At 32.1% G+C, this 15,632-nt stretch overlaps 1 protein-coding gene across 1 annotated transcript in view; it reads left to right on the forward strand.

Moving 5' to 3' along the window:
- The window catches only part of LOC144848122 (uncharacterized), a 40,582-nt gene that overhangs the window by 11,110 nt on the left and 13,840 nt on the right, over nucleotides 1-15,632 (forward strand). Inside the window, exon 6 of the mRNA XM_078704817.1 lies at nucleotides 128-169. Coding sequence (XP_078560943.1) covers nucleotides 128-169 — 42 coding nt within the window. The remainder of the gene's footprint in view (nucleotides 1-127; nucleotides 170-15,632) is intronic.

Consider the following 15,632-nt stretch of genomic DNA (forward strand, 5'->3'; position numbering starts at 1 on the left):
GAATCATGTTTGGAGGAAAGATGTTCATATAGAATTTAACATCGATTGAAATTTCTTGTGATTAATTGACTTTAATATAAAATTTACTATGTAATAAATAAACAGTAATCTCTTGCATAATCTACAGGTGAAACTAGACAAGAAAACTTCAGTTCAAAAAGTAAAGAAGGTATGTTTTATTGATTTTGGTTATCATTCACACACTACATTTTTAGCCACCTTGGCTGGGTTCTGTATCTGTACAATTCTTTGTTTCTCTATTGCATCTCTATGTTTTGAAAAAGTTGTAGTTTAAAGCCATCTAAAAACACCTAATAAAACCTTGAAAGAGGCATGATTTTTTTAATTCTATCTATTCCAGAGGAATTAAAGTGAATTCACAAACTACACCATAATATACATAAAATATGAGATTTTAGTTAATTTTACAACTAAAATTGAAAACTTATACCGCCTGACATTCGCTTCGTACTGATCGACCATTTTTTGTTGTTAAAAAGTTTTCCCCGTTTATCAGACCAAACGTTAAATCGAGCAATTGTAGTCCCTATAAGAACGTAACAGAGTATACTGAACATATACGCATGCGCATATTAATATGAGCTCCCTATTATCTAATATAATAATAATAATAATAATAACTAGAATTTAATTCGTCACTTTGACGAATTATAGGTGATCATTTTTATCATTTTACTGAAATTAATTTTTTTTTAAACATGCACGTACGTTAACATACGATCGGAAAATGTTGATGTATGCCATCCTATTATATGCTTATAGTGCTGAGTTGTGCCTATATGCCATATACAATATGTACAGTATATACTGTATATCTATATACAGTGTAGCATAGGTGAAATTGCGGGACACATGTTCTAATTTTTTGGCATGATGGCGTTATCAAACTAAACTTTAAGATGACAATTTCGAAAGATAATTAATTGAGCAAAAAAATATAAGATTTGGAAAACAATTTGGCACGTAGAAGCGCTGTGCGCGCTCTTTGAATTGTGTATAACTTTGACGAAAAATATGAAAAAACTACTTTTTCACTTCAACTGGCCATATGTTAACGTCACAACATCCGATAGGCTTAATTTTTATATGAATAAATATCTACATTTCATCAGCTTTCATAATAAATTATAATCATCAAGGTAACCTTCAATTCTGAAGAGCTGTAAGATATTCAAATTTACTGCGAAGGTGAAATTACACGGCCTACGTTATTCAAGTTTTTACGCGTGATGACGTCATTAAAATGAAGATAGTGTCAACTCATGATAAAGATAATTAATTAAGCAAGCACATACTGAAAGTTGTGCGAAATTCGAGCACACATAACCAAGATGCGCTCTGTTGAATGTGATAATCTACACAAAAAGATAACAAATCCTAATTTTTAAATTCAAGTGGCCATTTGATGACGTCAAAACATTTTGTACGTAAAATGTGTACATGAATTCATATCTACAACTCAATGGCTTCCAGAATAAGTTAAAAAAATCGGGGGTCATCTTGCATTCTGAAGAATTATTTTCATTTTAAAAAAGACCTATTTTTCACCATTTTCAGAACTTTTGTAAAATAAATGTGCGCATTTTGTCATTTTTAACGTGCTCGTATAGCGTTATTTTAAGTCGGAACTGACTCAAATTTGGTGAATGTACTAAGGATGGTGAGTAGAATGAGATTTGTAAAAAAAATTCATATTTTTTACGCTTTTTAAGTATCGCGCGCGCAAAAACGCATTTTTGCGCAGTAATTTTTTGAAACACGCAAATGGCCTAATTCATGCTCTAAATTGATCAAAACTTAATTTTGAGCTTTTTAAATTTTTAACGCGCGATATCACGCGCATGAACCTACGTGCGCGTGCGTTTTTATTTGCTAATATTTTTACCCTTGATCTGAAGTTTACGTGTAGTGAATTTCATTAATATGTGATAATGAATTATGGAGATATGATTGATAATGTGATTTCGCAAAATGGCGTATAAATGTCGTCACGGATGAGTGATCACGCTGGAAAGCTTATTAGGATTAAGTTGTATTATTTGAAAGATATTCTGAAATTTTTGTAATCATTGACATTAAACTTTTTGAGATAATTGTTACACAAAATAGTGTACAGAAACAATAAAAAGAAAAAAAATAACTAGACATGAAACTCGTCACTTTGACGAGTTTGGTTATCCGCTGCGCAAGTGGTGAAACATGGACGTTTAACGACGTACCTTTTAACATTAAGGGGATAGGTTGAGGCCAAAAGGAAGCGTTCACGTTGGCATTATGACCTACAGGCCGGACAAGCAACTGACAAACAAAACCAGAAATGTAATAGAAATCACATATCTCCTAACAACGATGAACGGCTCTGATATGAGAAAAATATTGTTTGCCTCTCTCTATCCTGTAAAAATAACGTCTTATTTGGCCTGCTACATTATAGAAATAGGTAGGAAATAAACGATTTGGGCTATTCCATTACAGTCGGTATAAACAGTAAAATCTGTTTACATATTACATACAGTGTAGATTAGGTGAAATTACGGGAGCCGCCATTTATTCCAAATTTTAACATGGCGGCGGCATCAAAATGAAATACAAAGATAGCAATTTCGGAAGGATATTATCTCAGCAACAACATATTAACGTGCAGAAGAAATTTGAATACGTGAAATATTGATGCGCGCTCTTTTAAATGTAATGAACTATTACGCAAAAAATAAAAATACGACTTTTTTTAGTTAAGTGGCCATATGATGACGTCACATCATCAGATTGGCAAAATTTTCACATGATTTCGTATCTACAATCCAATAGCTTCCAGAAAACGTTTTAATCGTGATTATCACATTTTATTCTTACGAGCTATAACAGATTAAAATTTACTGTACAGATGAAATTAATGCCACACGTAATTTAAATTTTTAGGAATGATGACGTCAAAAAAATTTAAATATTTTTAACTCATGCGAAAGATAGTTGATTGACCTAGACAATATCAAAATCGGGGTGAAAATGGAAAACGGATGAGTGGAGATGCGCTCTATTAAATGTGATGAGCTATGACGAAAGATACAAAAATCCTAAATTTTATATTCGCGTGGCCATACGATGACGTCACAATGTCCGGTTAGCCATATTGATACATGATCCTATATCTACAACTCATCAACTTCCAGAATATGTCATCCACAAAAAGTTGACCGTGCAGTTTAGAAACTACGACTGTTTAAAAAAAGGCATAATTTTGACGAATTTCTGAACTTTTTCATCAAAAACGCGCGCAAATTGACCAATTCGACGTGCTCGTATGACGTAACCTTAAGCCCAAATTGTTTAAAAGTTGGTAAAATTACTAGAAAAGGCTGGAAAAACATAAATCACGCGGAAAATATATGTTTTCAATGCTACGTGCGCACCGCACACGTAAAAATTTGCGCACGCGTGGGAATTTTTGACATGCTTAAGATGACATGAAACGCGTAGAAAGTTGATTAGAAAATAATTTTGCGCATTTTGAAATTTTAAATGCGCGTGCGCGCGTAACTTTGTGTAAAACACGCAATTTTTGTTCAACAGAAAGTTAGCGCATGATATAAATTAAATTTGTGCAAAGTTTCAATTTAAAATGTTATTTGATTTTTGACCTATGTTAAATACGAGAAAATCGTTAAATCGCGCGTACGTCACGTTGCGCAATTGTAAACATCATGAAAAGCTTCGCTTGACGACGTTACATAAATGTCAAAATGTTAACATAGTTCACAAAATGTTATGTTTGCAAGTTTCAGAGAAAAGCGTTACACAAAAATCATACAGAAAGAAAGAAGAGAAATACTAGACATGAAACTCGTCACTTTGACGAGTTAGTTATCCGCACGACAAACGCCACGTGCACGTCATACGTTAGAATTTTGCACCCAGAAAAAGATTATGGCATTATGACCTGATCTGAAGAATATGATATGTTGTTAGTGCTGAATTCTGTCAATTTTGTGTCATATAGTATTATACAGTATAAACAGTATAATCTGTATACATATTACATACAGTGTAGAATAGGTGAAATTACGGGACCCGCCATTTATTCCATTTTTTAACATGGCGACGGTATCAAAATGAAACACTAAAATACCAATTTCGGAAGGATATTATCTCAGCAACAACATATTAACATGTAGAAGAAATTTGAATACGTAAAATATAGATGCGCGCTCTTTTAAATGTGATGAACTATGACGCAAAAGATGAAAATACAATTTTTTTTGTTCAACTGGCCATATGATGACGTCACAACGTCGGATTGGAAAAATTTTGATATGAATTCGTATTTACAATACAATAGCTTCCAGAAAACGTTTTAATCATGATTACCGCTTTTTATTCTGACGAGCTATAACAGATTGAAAGTTACTGTAAAGATGAAAATAAGTGACCCACGTTATTTACATTTTTAGACATGATGACGTCAAAAAAATTAAAATATTTTTAACCCATGCGAAAGGTAGTTGATTGACCTAAAAAATATCAAAATCTGGGTTAAAATGAAAAACGGATAAGCGAAGATGCGCTCTATTAAATGTGATGCTCTATGACAAAAGATACAAAAATCCTATATTTTATATTCGCATGGCCATACGATGACGTCACAATGTCCTGTTAGCAATATTGATGCATGATACGATATCTACAACTCATCATCTTCCAGAATACGTAATAAAAATAACTTTTACCGTTTAGTTTAGAAACTACGACTGTTTTAAAAAAGGTATAATTTTGACAAATTTTAAGGAATTTTTGAACTTTTTCATCAAAAACGTACGTAAATTATCCAATTCGACGTGCTGGTATGACGTTAATTTTAAGTCGAAATTGTTTAAAAGTTGGTAAAATTACTTGAAAAGGCTGGAAAAACATAAATCATGCGGAAAAAATTGTTTTTAACGCTACGTGCGCACAGCGCGCGTGTGGGAATTTTTGACATGCTCAAAATGACATAAAACGCGTAGAAAGTTGATTAGAAATTGATTTTTCGCATTTTGAAATTTTAAACGCGCGTGCGCGCGTAACTTCGTGTAAAACATGCCATTTTTTCCTCACAGTCAGTTAGCGCAAGATATAACTTAAACTTTTTCTAAGTTTCAAATTAAAATGTTATATGGTTTTCGATCTATGTTAAATACGCGAAATTCATAAAAACGCGCGTAAGTCACGTTGCGCAACTCTGACGTCATTCACAATAGCGGGTGCACAACTTCACGTGAACGCCCACATGTTGACAAAGTTATAAAATGTTATGTTTACACGTTTTTGAGTTACGCGTGACACAAAAATGACAGAAAGAAAGAAGAATACAGAAAAAAAAAAAAAAAGATGATGAAACAGGACAGTTACAAGGAGTTATCCGCTACTAAGCGGATAACTAAAAAAGATGATGTTGATGTTGATGATTTCGTACAATCACAAGAGGTTATCAGCAACTTCGTTGCGGATAACCAATAAAAAAAAAAATAATAACTAGAATTTAATTCGTCACTTTGACGAATTATAGGTGATCATTTTTATCATTTTATTGACATTAATAATTTTAAACATGCACGTATGTTAACATACGATCGGAAAATGTTGAAAATGTTCTCCGACGTTAATCGGTTATTTTGTAATCGCTTTTTGACTAAAGTGGCTAAAGATACGGTACCGTATTCTAAGTTCGGTTTACTGAAGGTACGGTAAAATTACATTACGTCATAATCAGCCAATGGGTGATGGTACGTGTGGGACGTTATCGTATAAGGACTTTGGATTTTTTTTCATATCGCGTCTGTAGAGAATGCCTATTGGCGGTGCCAGCAAACATTGTATAGCGCCGCTATACAATCTTTGGCGCCAGGCTGCATGGATAAGCGTGCGCTGATGAGGGTTTTATCTTTATTCCAAATGGCCTATTTAGGCCTATATTTTTTATTAAACTTTGTTTACAGATGGTGACCATAAACAACAAGCAAATGGCTAACAATACAATCACACAATGCCTGATTGGCGCGCCATAGAAATCGGTTGTGGCCGAAACTGTCTGTGGCCGAAACGGTCATATGCCCTCTAGAGGGCGTAGCTAGGCTATATATTTCTATCGAAACAATAGGCCTGAAAAAGGACATGCAAAACAGCGTTAGTCTGAACTGGTGGGATGTAACGATGTACTTGTAACTCTGTATAAATCTCCCCCATAAAATAATAAAAATCAAATGTTGAACATTTGATCGTTATTCGGTCCACATCGCTGATCGTCGCCGATCGCGCAATAAACAGCATGCATTGTGAATGAAGGTTGCCATACTCTAGAGGTCAAAGTGTGGTCAATAATCGCTATTTGTGTTGCAGATCAAAACTGCTCCGCAATAATCGGTTAAAAAAAGAAATAATCGATTAAAACACGTAATGGATTGAGTGTTTTTAATCGGTTATTTTATTTTGCGCCGTTTCTGCTGCCCAGAAATACTTGATTAAAAAATAAACGGTTATAATCGATTTTTTCTGCTCAGCAGAAACAGGCCTTTAAGAAGGATGTAGAAACTTTATTACAAACACTGGATTGAAAGTGGAATTGTAATTGTTAATGATATTGTTAGTGATAATATTTTGTTATCTGCTGAAATGTTATTAAAGTGTAAATCAAATGGTCTTATTGAATTTCTGAATATCCTCTAAGCTATACCAATGTTATAGAAACAAATGATTAAAGATGCAGTTATTTTAAATATTGAAATAAGAAAGGAATTAAGGTACGAATATATTAAAAGAAAAACAATTGACCTTAGTTTGTAAAAGAAATCTTTATTACATTAACACAAAAAGAAAAGATAAGGCCTGATTGACATCTAAACCGGGTTTTAAATTTCGGTTCCAGTGTCATCAGTGTATGTGGTCATTTTGACACACTCAATTGTAGGGCCATTGCTGCGAGTCGTAATATGTACTGTTATTGGCAGCTCTTGAATGTTGCCCTCGATTTCCGACAGCTCGTTGACGGTAATAACATATTCTGTGTCTTCGGAGGTGACAAGCAGGTCATATGGACGTAGAAATCTATAAATTAAATGATACAATACATTACATATTTACGAACATTATGGATCATTTGATCGATATAAAGGAAGGTTTCTGTAAATTGAATTATGAAGGTTTTTTTAACAATTGTCAATAAAACTGAATTGTGTTTCCTGTATGAATGTAGGAAAGCATGTAAAAAAACTAATAATACAGTAAATCAAATCAGTTTGATTTTGAAATAAACAATATGCATAATGATTACATTGATATATAAAAAGTATTATTAGATATTGTTCTTAGGTTATTTTGAAGGAATTGAATAATTATCAAATATTATTACATTTGCTTAATATTAGCCTAATGTAATTCATTTGACAATATAATTTTAATTGAACTTAGGGGCTGGGATTATACTTGTAAGTTTTTCTTATTTCCATTCATTTATTGACATAGGAGAAAATTTGTAAATAAAACTTTTTATGCATAAATTTAACTAATTGGCTATTTAACAAATTTATATTATATGGAAAGGTTTATTATATACACATTTTGTTATACATGTATGCACTGTGGATAAGGTGTATTATGAGCCCCCAAGTTAGCAGGAAGATTAGTTAAGCAAGTGGTGATATATTTTTGCTATAACCAAACTCGTCCTTAGTACAGTACACATCTAGTTGCTTTTACCATTGGCAGTTGCATCCAATGTGAGAATTGTTGTAGGCTTTATATAAAATTGTAAATTAATGTGGACATTAGTTTGCTTAATACAGTAGAACCTATGTTTGACGTTCTGTGATTTTACGTTCCGTGAATTTTACTTACGCTTAAAATGACTGGTGACGTCATCATTTCTAAGTATTTGGGGGTCAATTTAAAAGGGGGTCAACCTGGATTTTACGAATCCCATGTTTTATGTACGCATTTCGGACCGTATGTAAAATGAAGGTTGTACTGTATAAAATTTTTGAATACTTACTCTTCACTTGTAATTGCAGTCAGTTGGCCTACAATTTCCCGTTTTTCTTCGATGTACTATAAATAAATATTGTATAAATCAATTAACATTTTGAGTTTAGAAATTGATAGTTATCTGCCATTTGGTGGATAAATATTCCGATCTGTTTAAAACAAAGGATTTTTCTTTGCTTGTGTTATTGTTGTGTTTTGTGTATCTTTTAAACGTGTACACTGGAACATTTTGTAAGTTTGTCAACATCAACATTTGCGTAAAATTTTGCATTTTTAAAGTGAGATGAGAGATTTGATATATTTCAATGATTGATTGTAATAATAATATTAAATAATTATATGGACCAAAAGTTGTTATTAATTGACAGTTGGTGGGCATTTAATTCATATCTGGATGTTTATGACATCAAAATAACAAACAGTTGTTATGCATTTAATATTAAATTGAATATAAAATAACAAAGACTATTTGGTTGAGGTTTTTTTTGTTTGTATAAATTTGTGTTGGTGTAATATTTGTATATTTTGCATTGGAATTGAAGATTAGAGAAATTAATTGCATTGTCATGCATGGTTGTTGACAACTGAAAAACATTTTTGAAGGGAAATAAATAAATGTTGTGTTTGTAGGTTGTATATTTCATTTTTGCGTACCTTGAGTGACATTGATGTTGTCGATTCTATTTTCTTGATATTTTGATATTCTGTAATGATAACGCCAGTTATCTCAACTCTCAGATCTGGCACCAGTTCGAGATCTGCATGCTCGCCCCATAGGGTAAGCTCAACATCATTGTTGGCATCATCTGTAATTCTAATATTTCTGAGGCGTCTGTTGTTGGTGCCGACAATTCGGACTTCCCCTACCTATAAAAGTATTAAAAAATATAGGAAACACATGACTGTATATGGAATACGAAAAGAAGAAATCTGTCATTTTAAAGTATTTTTGCAATGGTATTTTTTTGGTATTTTAAATCAGGTATCAGTACAGAAAGAAATTACTGCCATTTTTTCCAATACTCTTGGTTTTGTATATAAAACATGATGTTCCATCCTTGATTATTTGTGTTATTTTTTATCATTAATATTTGTTGAACGAATAATTCCAATATACAAGTTAGAGAATAAGGTAAGTAGTAAAATAAAAATTTAATAATCATTTTACATACCTCTGTTATCGTGCCTTGCACAGAGGCCCTCTTTTTAGTTGGGCTTGTGGGGATATCTGCAATAGGAATTATTGGAGGACGTCTGTACTCCCAGATCAAAGCTTCAGGTAACTCAAATTTTGGTCCCCTGAAGAAAAACTAAATGAAAGAAAAAATGATTGGCAATTATTGTATATTAATTAATTGATTTACGTGAACTTGTAGTTGAAAGAGATTCAAAATAGAAAATATCATACAAGACAAGATATTGAACGTTTCAGAATTATCCAGACCCTTTTTATGTTTTATATACTTATTTTGATTTACAAACATAACAAATAAATTAGAATAAATTAGATTTTTTAAATTATTGTAAATGTTATGAAGACTGAACATTGTGGGTGAAAGGTCGATAATAATTATAAGGACCAAAATAGTAACAACAATGATGTGGTTGGTTATCAAGATGAAATTGTAAAAAACAATGACGTATGGTGGAGATTTAAAAAACAATAGTGTTTTTTGGTCAGTACAGAATACAGTAATGGTAAATATTGTTTAAGTATAATGTGCTGTCATGGAAAAAAAATCACTTTTGTAGCTTGTGATATTGACGGAATGATAAATCTTGTGGTGCATTCAGACTTCCAAAATTATAACTACAAATATAGAATTCTAAAATTAAACTAACACTCAATTGCAAGCGTGTGTTTACATTATAACTGAACTGCAATTGCAACATTAAGTGAATAAACCCATTCATAACAATGGTGTTTAATAGAGAGGCACGGGAAGTTGTAACAAGGTTGTTTATAATGTTGTAATCAGGGAGTCGTAAAATACACAACCCTGGTTGTAATACTTTGTGGTTGCTATTTTTAATTGGTACTTTTTATTTTATTAACATTTTAATTTATTTGGTCATAAAATATATTGTTGTGTACCATTTGAATGACATTATAAATGCATTCCTTATTACTAGCAAAACCCAAACCCTAAACATACATAGGCAGATAATTGGGTTTGGGTGCACCCCTAATGTGGTAGAAATATATTTGGCGTAGAGACATGGGTTATTATAAAGTTTGTTATTTTTTATGTAGTTTTAGTGATTTTTTTCATGACAAAGTAGTTCAGAAAAGTTAAAAAAATTAAATGTTTTGTTCAAAACTTTGCTTTATGCAGCTAGCCGAGTGGGGATATGACCGGTTGGGCCGCCGACAAGTTGAGCCGCCGGTAATTTCTATGAAACGCCCAGTGCGTCTTTTACGACATTTCGCGTAGTGATTAGAATGGTGTCTTATAGTACATTAAGTTCATGGTCTTAGGTTTATTGTGTCATGAAAATAAATAATTTATAATTACATACTACAAGTTTACATACAAAATTTTTGGCTAAAAACGATCATTTCGGTGATGTTTTAGGCCTTATATTTTGGAATGTATAAGTCAGATTTTCATAAACCGTGATATATATATATACATAAACTTTTGAATATACATTGTTATCCCTAATAAAAACGAGCACCGAGTGATGATTTTTTCATGATGGGGTCCGCAAATTGAGAATTTAAAAAAGAGGGTGATGTGCTACTATCAAAGAACCAAAGAACTACTACTACAGAAAGTGGCATCAGGAATGGAATAGATTACAGTTACAATTAGAGTAGTTGTTTTCGTCCACAGAAATACAGAGGTTGGATCAAAATAATGTGAGATGAGATTAAATTGATGTGAAATACTAGCCTAATGACAATGGAACAAATTTTAAAATTATTTTAACTATAAATGAATGCGAATTTTGTGTAACGAACACACAGAAAAAAAATCATATATTTCTGCGTAATTTCAAAATCAAAATGAATGGAAATTGTAAACATCATCTTACCTTTGTATTTGCTGTTAACGACACCTTTTTGTTGACGCGGTCAAGCACAATGCTGTCTTTGATTGCAAAGAACATATCAGTTGGCATCGCTCTGATTTTTGCTGATATCGCCATCCGATTGAAATCATTGACGAAACATTGATACAATGTGGTGTTGTCCTCTTGTATTACTATATAGCTCTTTAGGAATTGCCTGCTTCCATTGCCTTGCCCCACTTTCCTGGGCTCAAATGGATCTACTAAATAACAGTTTAATGATTTGCAAGATGTGCGTTTACTCGAACTTGCACCAGCCATAGTTGATAGTCAAATGAAGGATATGAAGACAATTGGCTTGGGCCGCATAATCAGATGGAAGGGTTAATGTTACTTCAAACCAGGGTTGTTATTACTACTATTATTATAATAGTATAACAACTCCCTGTTCAAACGTTATAATTAGGATACCGCTTCCGCGGTGTTACTTTGGCGGTGCGTCGACAAGATAAACAAATTTCATAAACATTAGCTATGGAGAGATTTTTAATCTTTTATTTTTACTGTAACATACACAAAAAGGCATACATTTAAACAAAGATACTATAAAATAAAACAGATATAAATAGTATTTATAAACAATTAACGAAAATTGCTGAGGTATTGTTGGGTCGTCCATGGGAAATCAATAATGTGTATATATATATTATTTATTTACAGTTAGCAGTGGTAATTATAATTGGATCATTGTAGATTGATAACTTGATACCAGCATGTGTGTAGTGATTGTGCTTTGGAGGCGTGTAATTTGGAAACATCGATCTTGATTGGCTAATTGTTGTCATTTGTCATTTTCATTTTTTGTAGTTTCTGAATAAGGTGTTTGATGGTGATTTGTTTAATCACTATAATACTATGGTTTAATTATTGGTCTTTTTTTTGTTTCTGGTGATGTATACTGTATTTAAAATTAACGGTAAATCTTGAAAACTCTGATTATTTTATTAATGACCCGAAGTTAAATTTTCTTTATGATATTAATTGTTTGTTCATTATTGTACATGAGATTAAATACTGATACTGTTTTGTTGACATCGGTTGTACACATTAGATGAGATGTCATGTGATGATAAAGTTTTTGTAAATAATATTTTGAATATTTATTTATTTTAATAGGCCTAGAAAGAAAGTAAAAAAGTTTAAAAAAACACTCATTAAAACATTTTAAAAAATTGCATTTCATTATGTAATCATTGAAAGTGAAACATTTCATAATACAAAATATATTCATTATTTAGGAAAAACTATATATACCCGAAAATTCAATAATAAATAATTATAAATGACACTTTCAAAAAAGAAATATTAAATATGAAATCCAAAATCAGTTGCACGTACGTAATAATGTGATGTAATGAAATAAAAGAAGAATGGCAATATTACGCTTTAGCTTATAATATAGAAGAAATAACACTTTGTAGAAGTATTGAAAATTGATTATGGAATTTTTAATATGTACAAAATAACCAAAAACAGCTGAAATATTGCAGTATCACCGTAGAATATATTTAATAATTGTCCGAGACTAATAATATTGATTAATTTTAATTAATATTTATAATATTTAATATTGCACACAATATTGTGATTTAATGAAATTAAAGGAAAAGTAAAATATTTATAGTTGAATTTTAATGGCTTCATGGTAACTATAATAGATTGGTATTACTTCTGTATGCACTGTATCAATGTTTCTAACATAGACATGATCCAAAAGAGTTCCACCTTCTGTTGTACTGGATTGTATTAACTGTTGGTAATTGTGTTTAGCCAGTAGGTTATTAACATGGGATGTGCCTTTCAACAAATCTTCATTGAAATCACCCATTATAATGCATCTTGTACACACTTTATGTATTGCTTCCAATAGATTTTCAAGAACCTTACAGAATTTGTTGATATTATATATAGGGGGTCGGTATATAGTTGTGATAATAACAGACATTGGAGATGTTACCATAAAGGAAATGAATTCGATATCTTTTAAATTGATGTTTAGTCTATTAGAATATTTATTTCGGGTATACACTGCCACACCACCATGTTCCTTATTTTTTAATTCCGAAGTAATTGTGCTGTCATTAGAATAGGATTGACACCTTGGCTGGTGATAGACTTCGAAATTGTCCATACCAATATTACTGATATCGTTGTCATTAATCCAGGTTTCTGTAAGACAGACGAAATCTGAATTGGCAAAAGATGTATTACATTTTAAGTCAGTCAAATGTTGTCTTAACCCTTGTATGTTATGCAACGTAATACAATATTGAAATTGTGTAACAATACCAGGTTCATTCGGTTGTAAAAAGGGTTTCATTTTGCTTAAGCAAGTTTTAATTGTTGGGTCACATCGTATATGTTTGGGATCAAAGTTTTCAATATAAAGACCAGATAAAGAAGTAACACGGCTAAAACCTACATATGCTTGTCCAGACAAAAATGTATTTTTAAGATTTACAACAGCTTTATTCATTGTCATTCCCTGTACTTTGTGCACGGTACATGCATAAGCCAATTTCAAAGGAAATTGTTTGCGACTGTATTTTTTTCCCATCGATTCTTGATACCTTTCAATAGACTGAATATCAATTTGGTTATCAAATTTAATTTTGATTGATGTTGGTTTTGAATTGTTGTCAGGCTTAATTATTTCTGTAATATTTCCCATACATCCATTTGTCATTCCCTTACTTACATCAACATTTTTAATTAACATTACTCTGGCATTAGGTGCAACCCATAAGTAACTTGGAAGTGAACATTGATTAGATTTCTTTATTGGTTTGTCACGAATTGTGTCTTTCCTTTTGGTATTCATTTCTGTATCTTCTGCTTCAATACATATTATGTCTGTGCATTTTTTATGCAACATTTTCTTATTCCAGGCTAAAACATCTTTGTTATATGAATATATATGAATAGCTTCTTCACAGTCCTCACCAGTTTCACGTGATTTCAGCGTTTCTAAATCGTCATTAGACAAAATTTGATGTTTTTCCTTTGTTCGTAATCTGTTTAACAAATTAGCGAATTTAGCATCTTCCTTCTGTCTCATTATCTCATCGAGATCTATCTGCTTGAAATTATCTGTCCATAATATATTTTGAAGCGATTCTTTATATAATGAACTGCCTTTTACAGGTGGTAATTGAAAAAAGTCTCCAACTGCCAATACTGAAACTTTACCAAAAGGTGAATCATCTCGTACTTGTTTTATCTGTCTTAATCGACCATGTATGTAACATAACATCTTTTGATCTACCATGGATATTTCGTCAATGATTAATAGTTGTAACTGACCAAGCCGATTACGAAGTTGCGTTATTTTCTCTTCTCCAAGGGGTTGATATGGAAGTGATACGTTAATAGGGATAGATAAAGCACTGTGGATTGTTTTACCATTTATATTGTATGCTGCAATTCCGGTAGGAGCAACTTTCAAAATTGAAACATCGTCTGGATTTTGCATCATTTTTCCAAGTATTCTTGTACCTTCGTTGTAAATACATTTAACCAAGTGACTCTTGCCAACGCCAGCACCTCCAGTGATGAATACATGAAATGGTTCAGGCTGTTTTCCGTTCACTTTATTTAAGTACCACTGTCTTATTTCATAAAACACTTTCTGTTGTTTGTCATTTAAGCATCTGATCATATTGTTGCTTTCCTGCTTTGAGATTCTACTTTCCGTATGTTCTAATCTATACGGTTCCTTTTTCTCGGGTCCTAAATCCGGTATAATGTTTTCGCCTTGTTCATCATCATTTTCGATGTTTGGTTTTGGGTTTTCTAGCCTGTCTAATTCACTTTCAGGACACAACAATCCCCAAGCGTCTTCTGGTGGTCCATACTTATCTATATAGTTCTGTGCTTGTTCAATAGCATCAGCATTACGCTCAAATTGTTGCATGTTTTCTGTAACAATGGAACTTACTGTTTGCAGATCCTCCCCAAATAATTTAACAGAACCCTTTTCATAAAAGTCTTCATATGTTATAAAGGAAGGTGGTTTTAATTGCTGATCCGTACGAAATGGAAGGAAAAGTTGCATTATACTCATATAGTATTTTTCTGGTGCTATATGCTGTTTAAATCGAGGATATCTGACGACGGCATTATTGGTTCGTGTCCGTTTTTGGATATATCCCAATTTATTCTTTAACCTAAATGTATTTTGTTTCTTCTTTTTTCCATTGTATTCTGATGATGAGAGTATTCTATATTCTGAACAAAATGTTGCAAGGCACATCTTTTCAAAGTCTGGCCCGTCGGGTCGTGATTTATACTTGTCAAGTTTACTTGGCAACCAAGTGATTTCATCATCGTCATCTTTGTTTTGAATTACATTTATTGGCAAACTTAATCTTACTGGATTAGGTCCAACAGGAATGAATTCTACTTTTCTAGAACCTTCTTTTAATCTGAGGTTACAAACACGATAAACACTTTCTTGTGCAGACACTTCACGATTTTGCATGTACACGTTACCAAGTTTCTTAAGACTTTGTTTAGCGTCTTCA

The sequence above is a fragment of the Antedon bifida genome, chromosome 7 (genome assembly GCF_963402885.1).
Source record: "Antedon bifida chromosome 7, ecAntBifi1.1, whole genome shotgun sequence".
In the NCBI taxonomy this organism is placed as follows: domain Eukaryota; kingdom Metazoa; phylum Echinodermata; class Crinoidea; order Comatulida; family Antedonidae; genus Antedon; species Antedon bifida.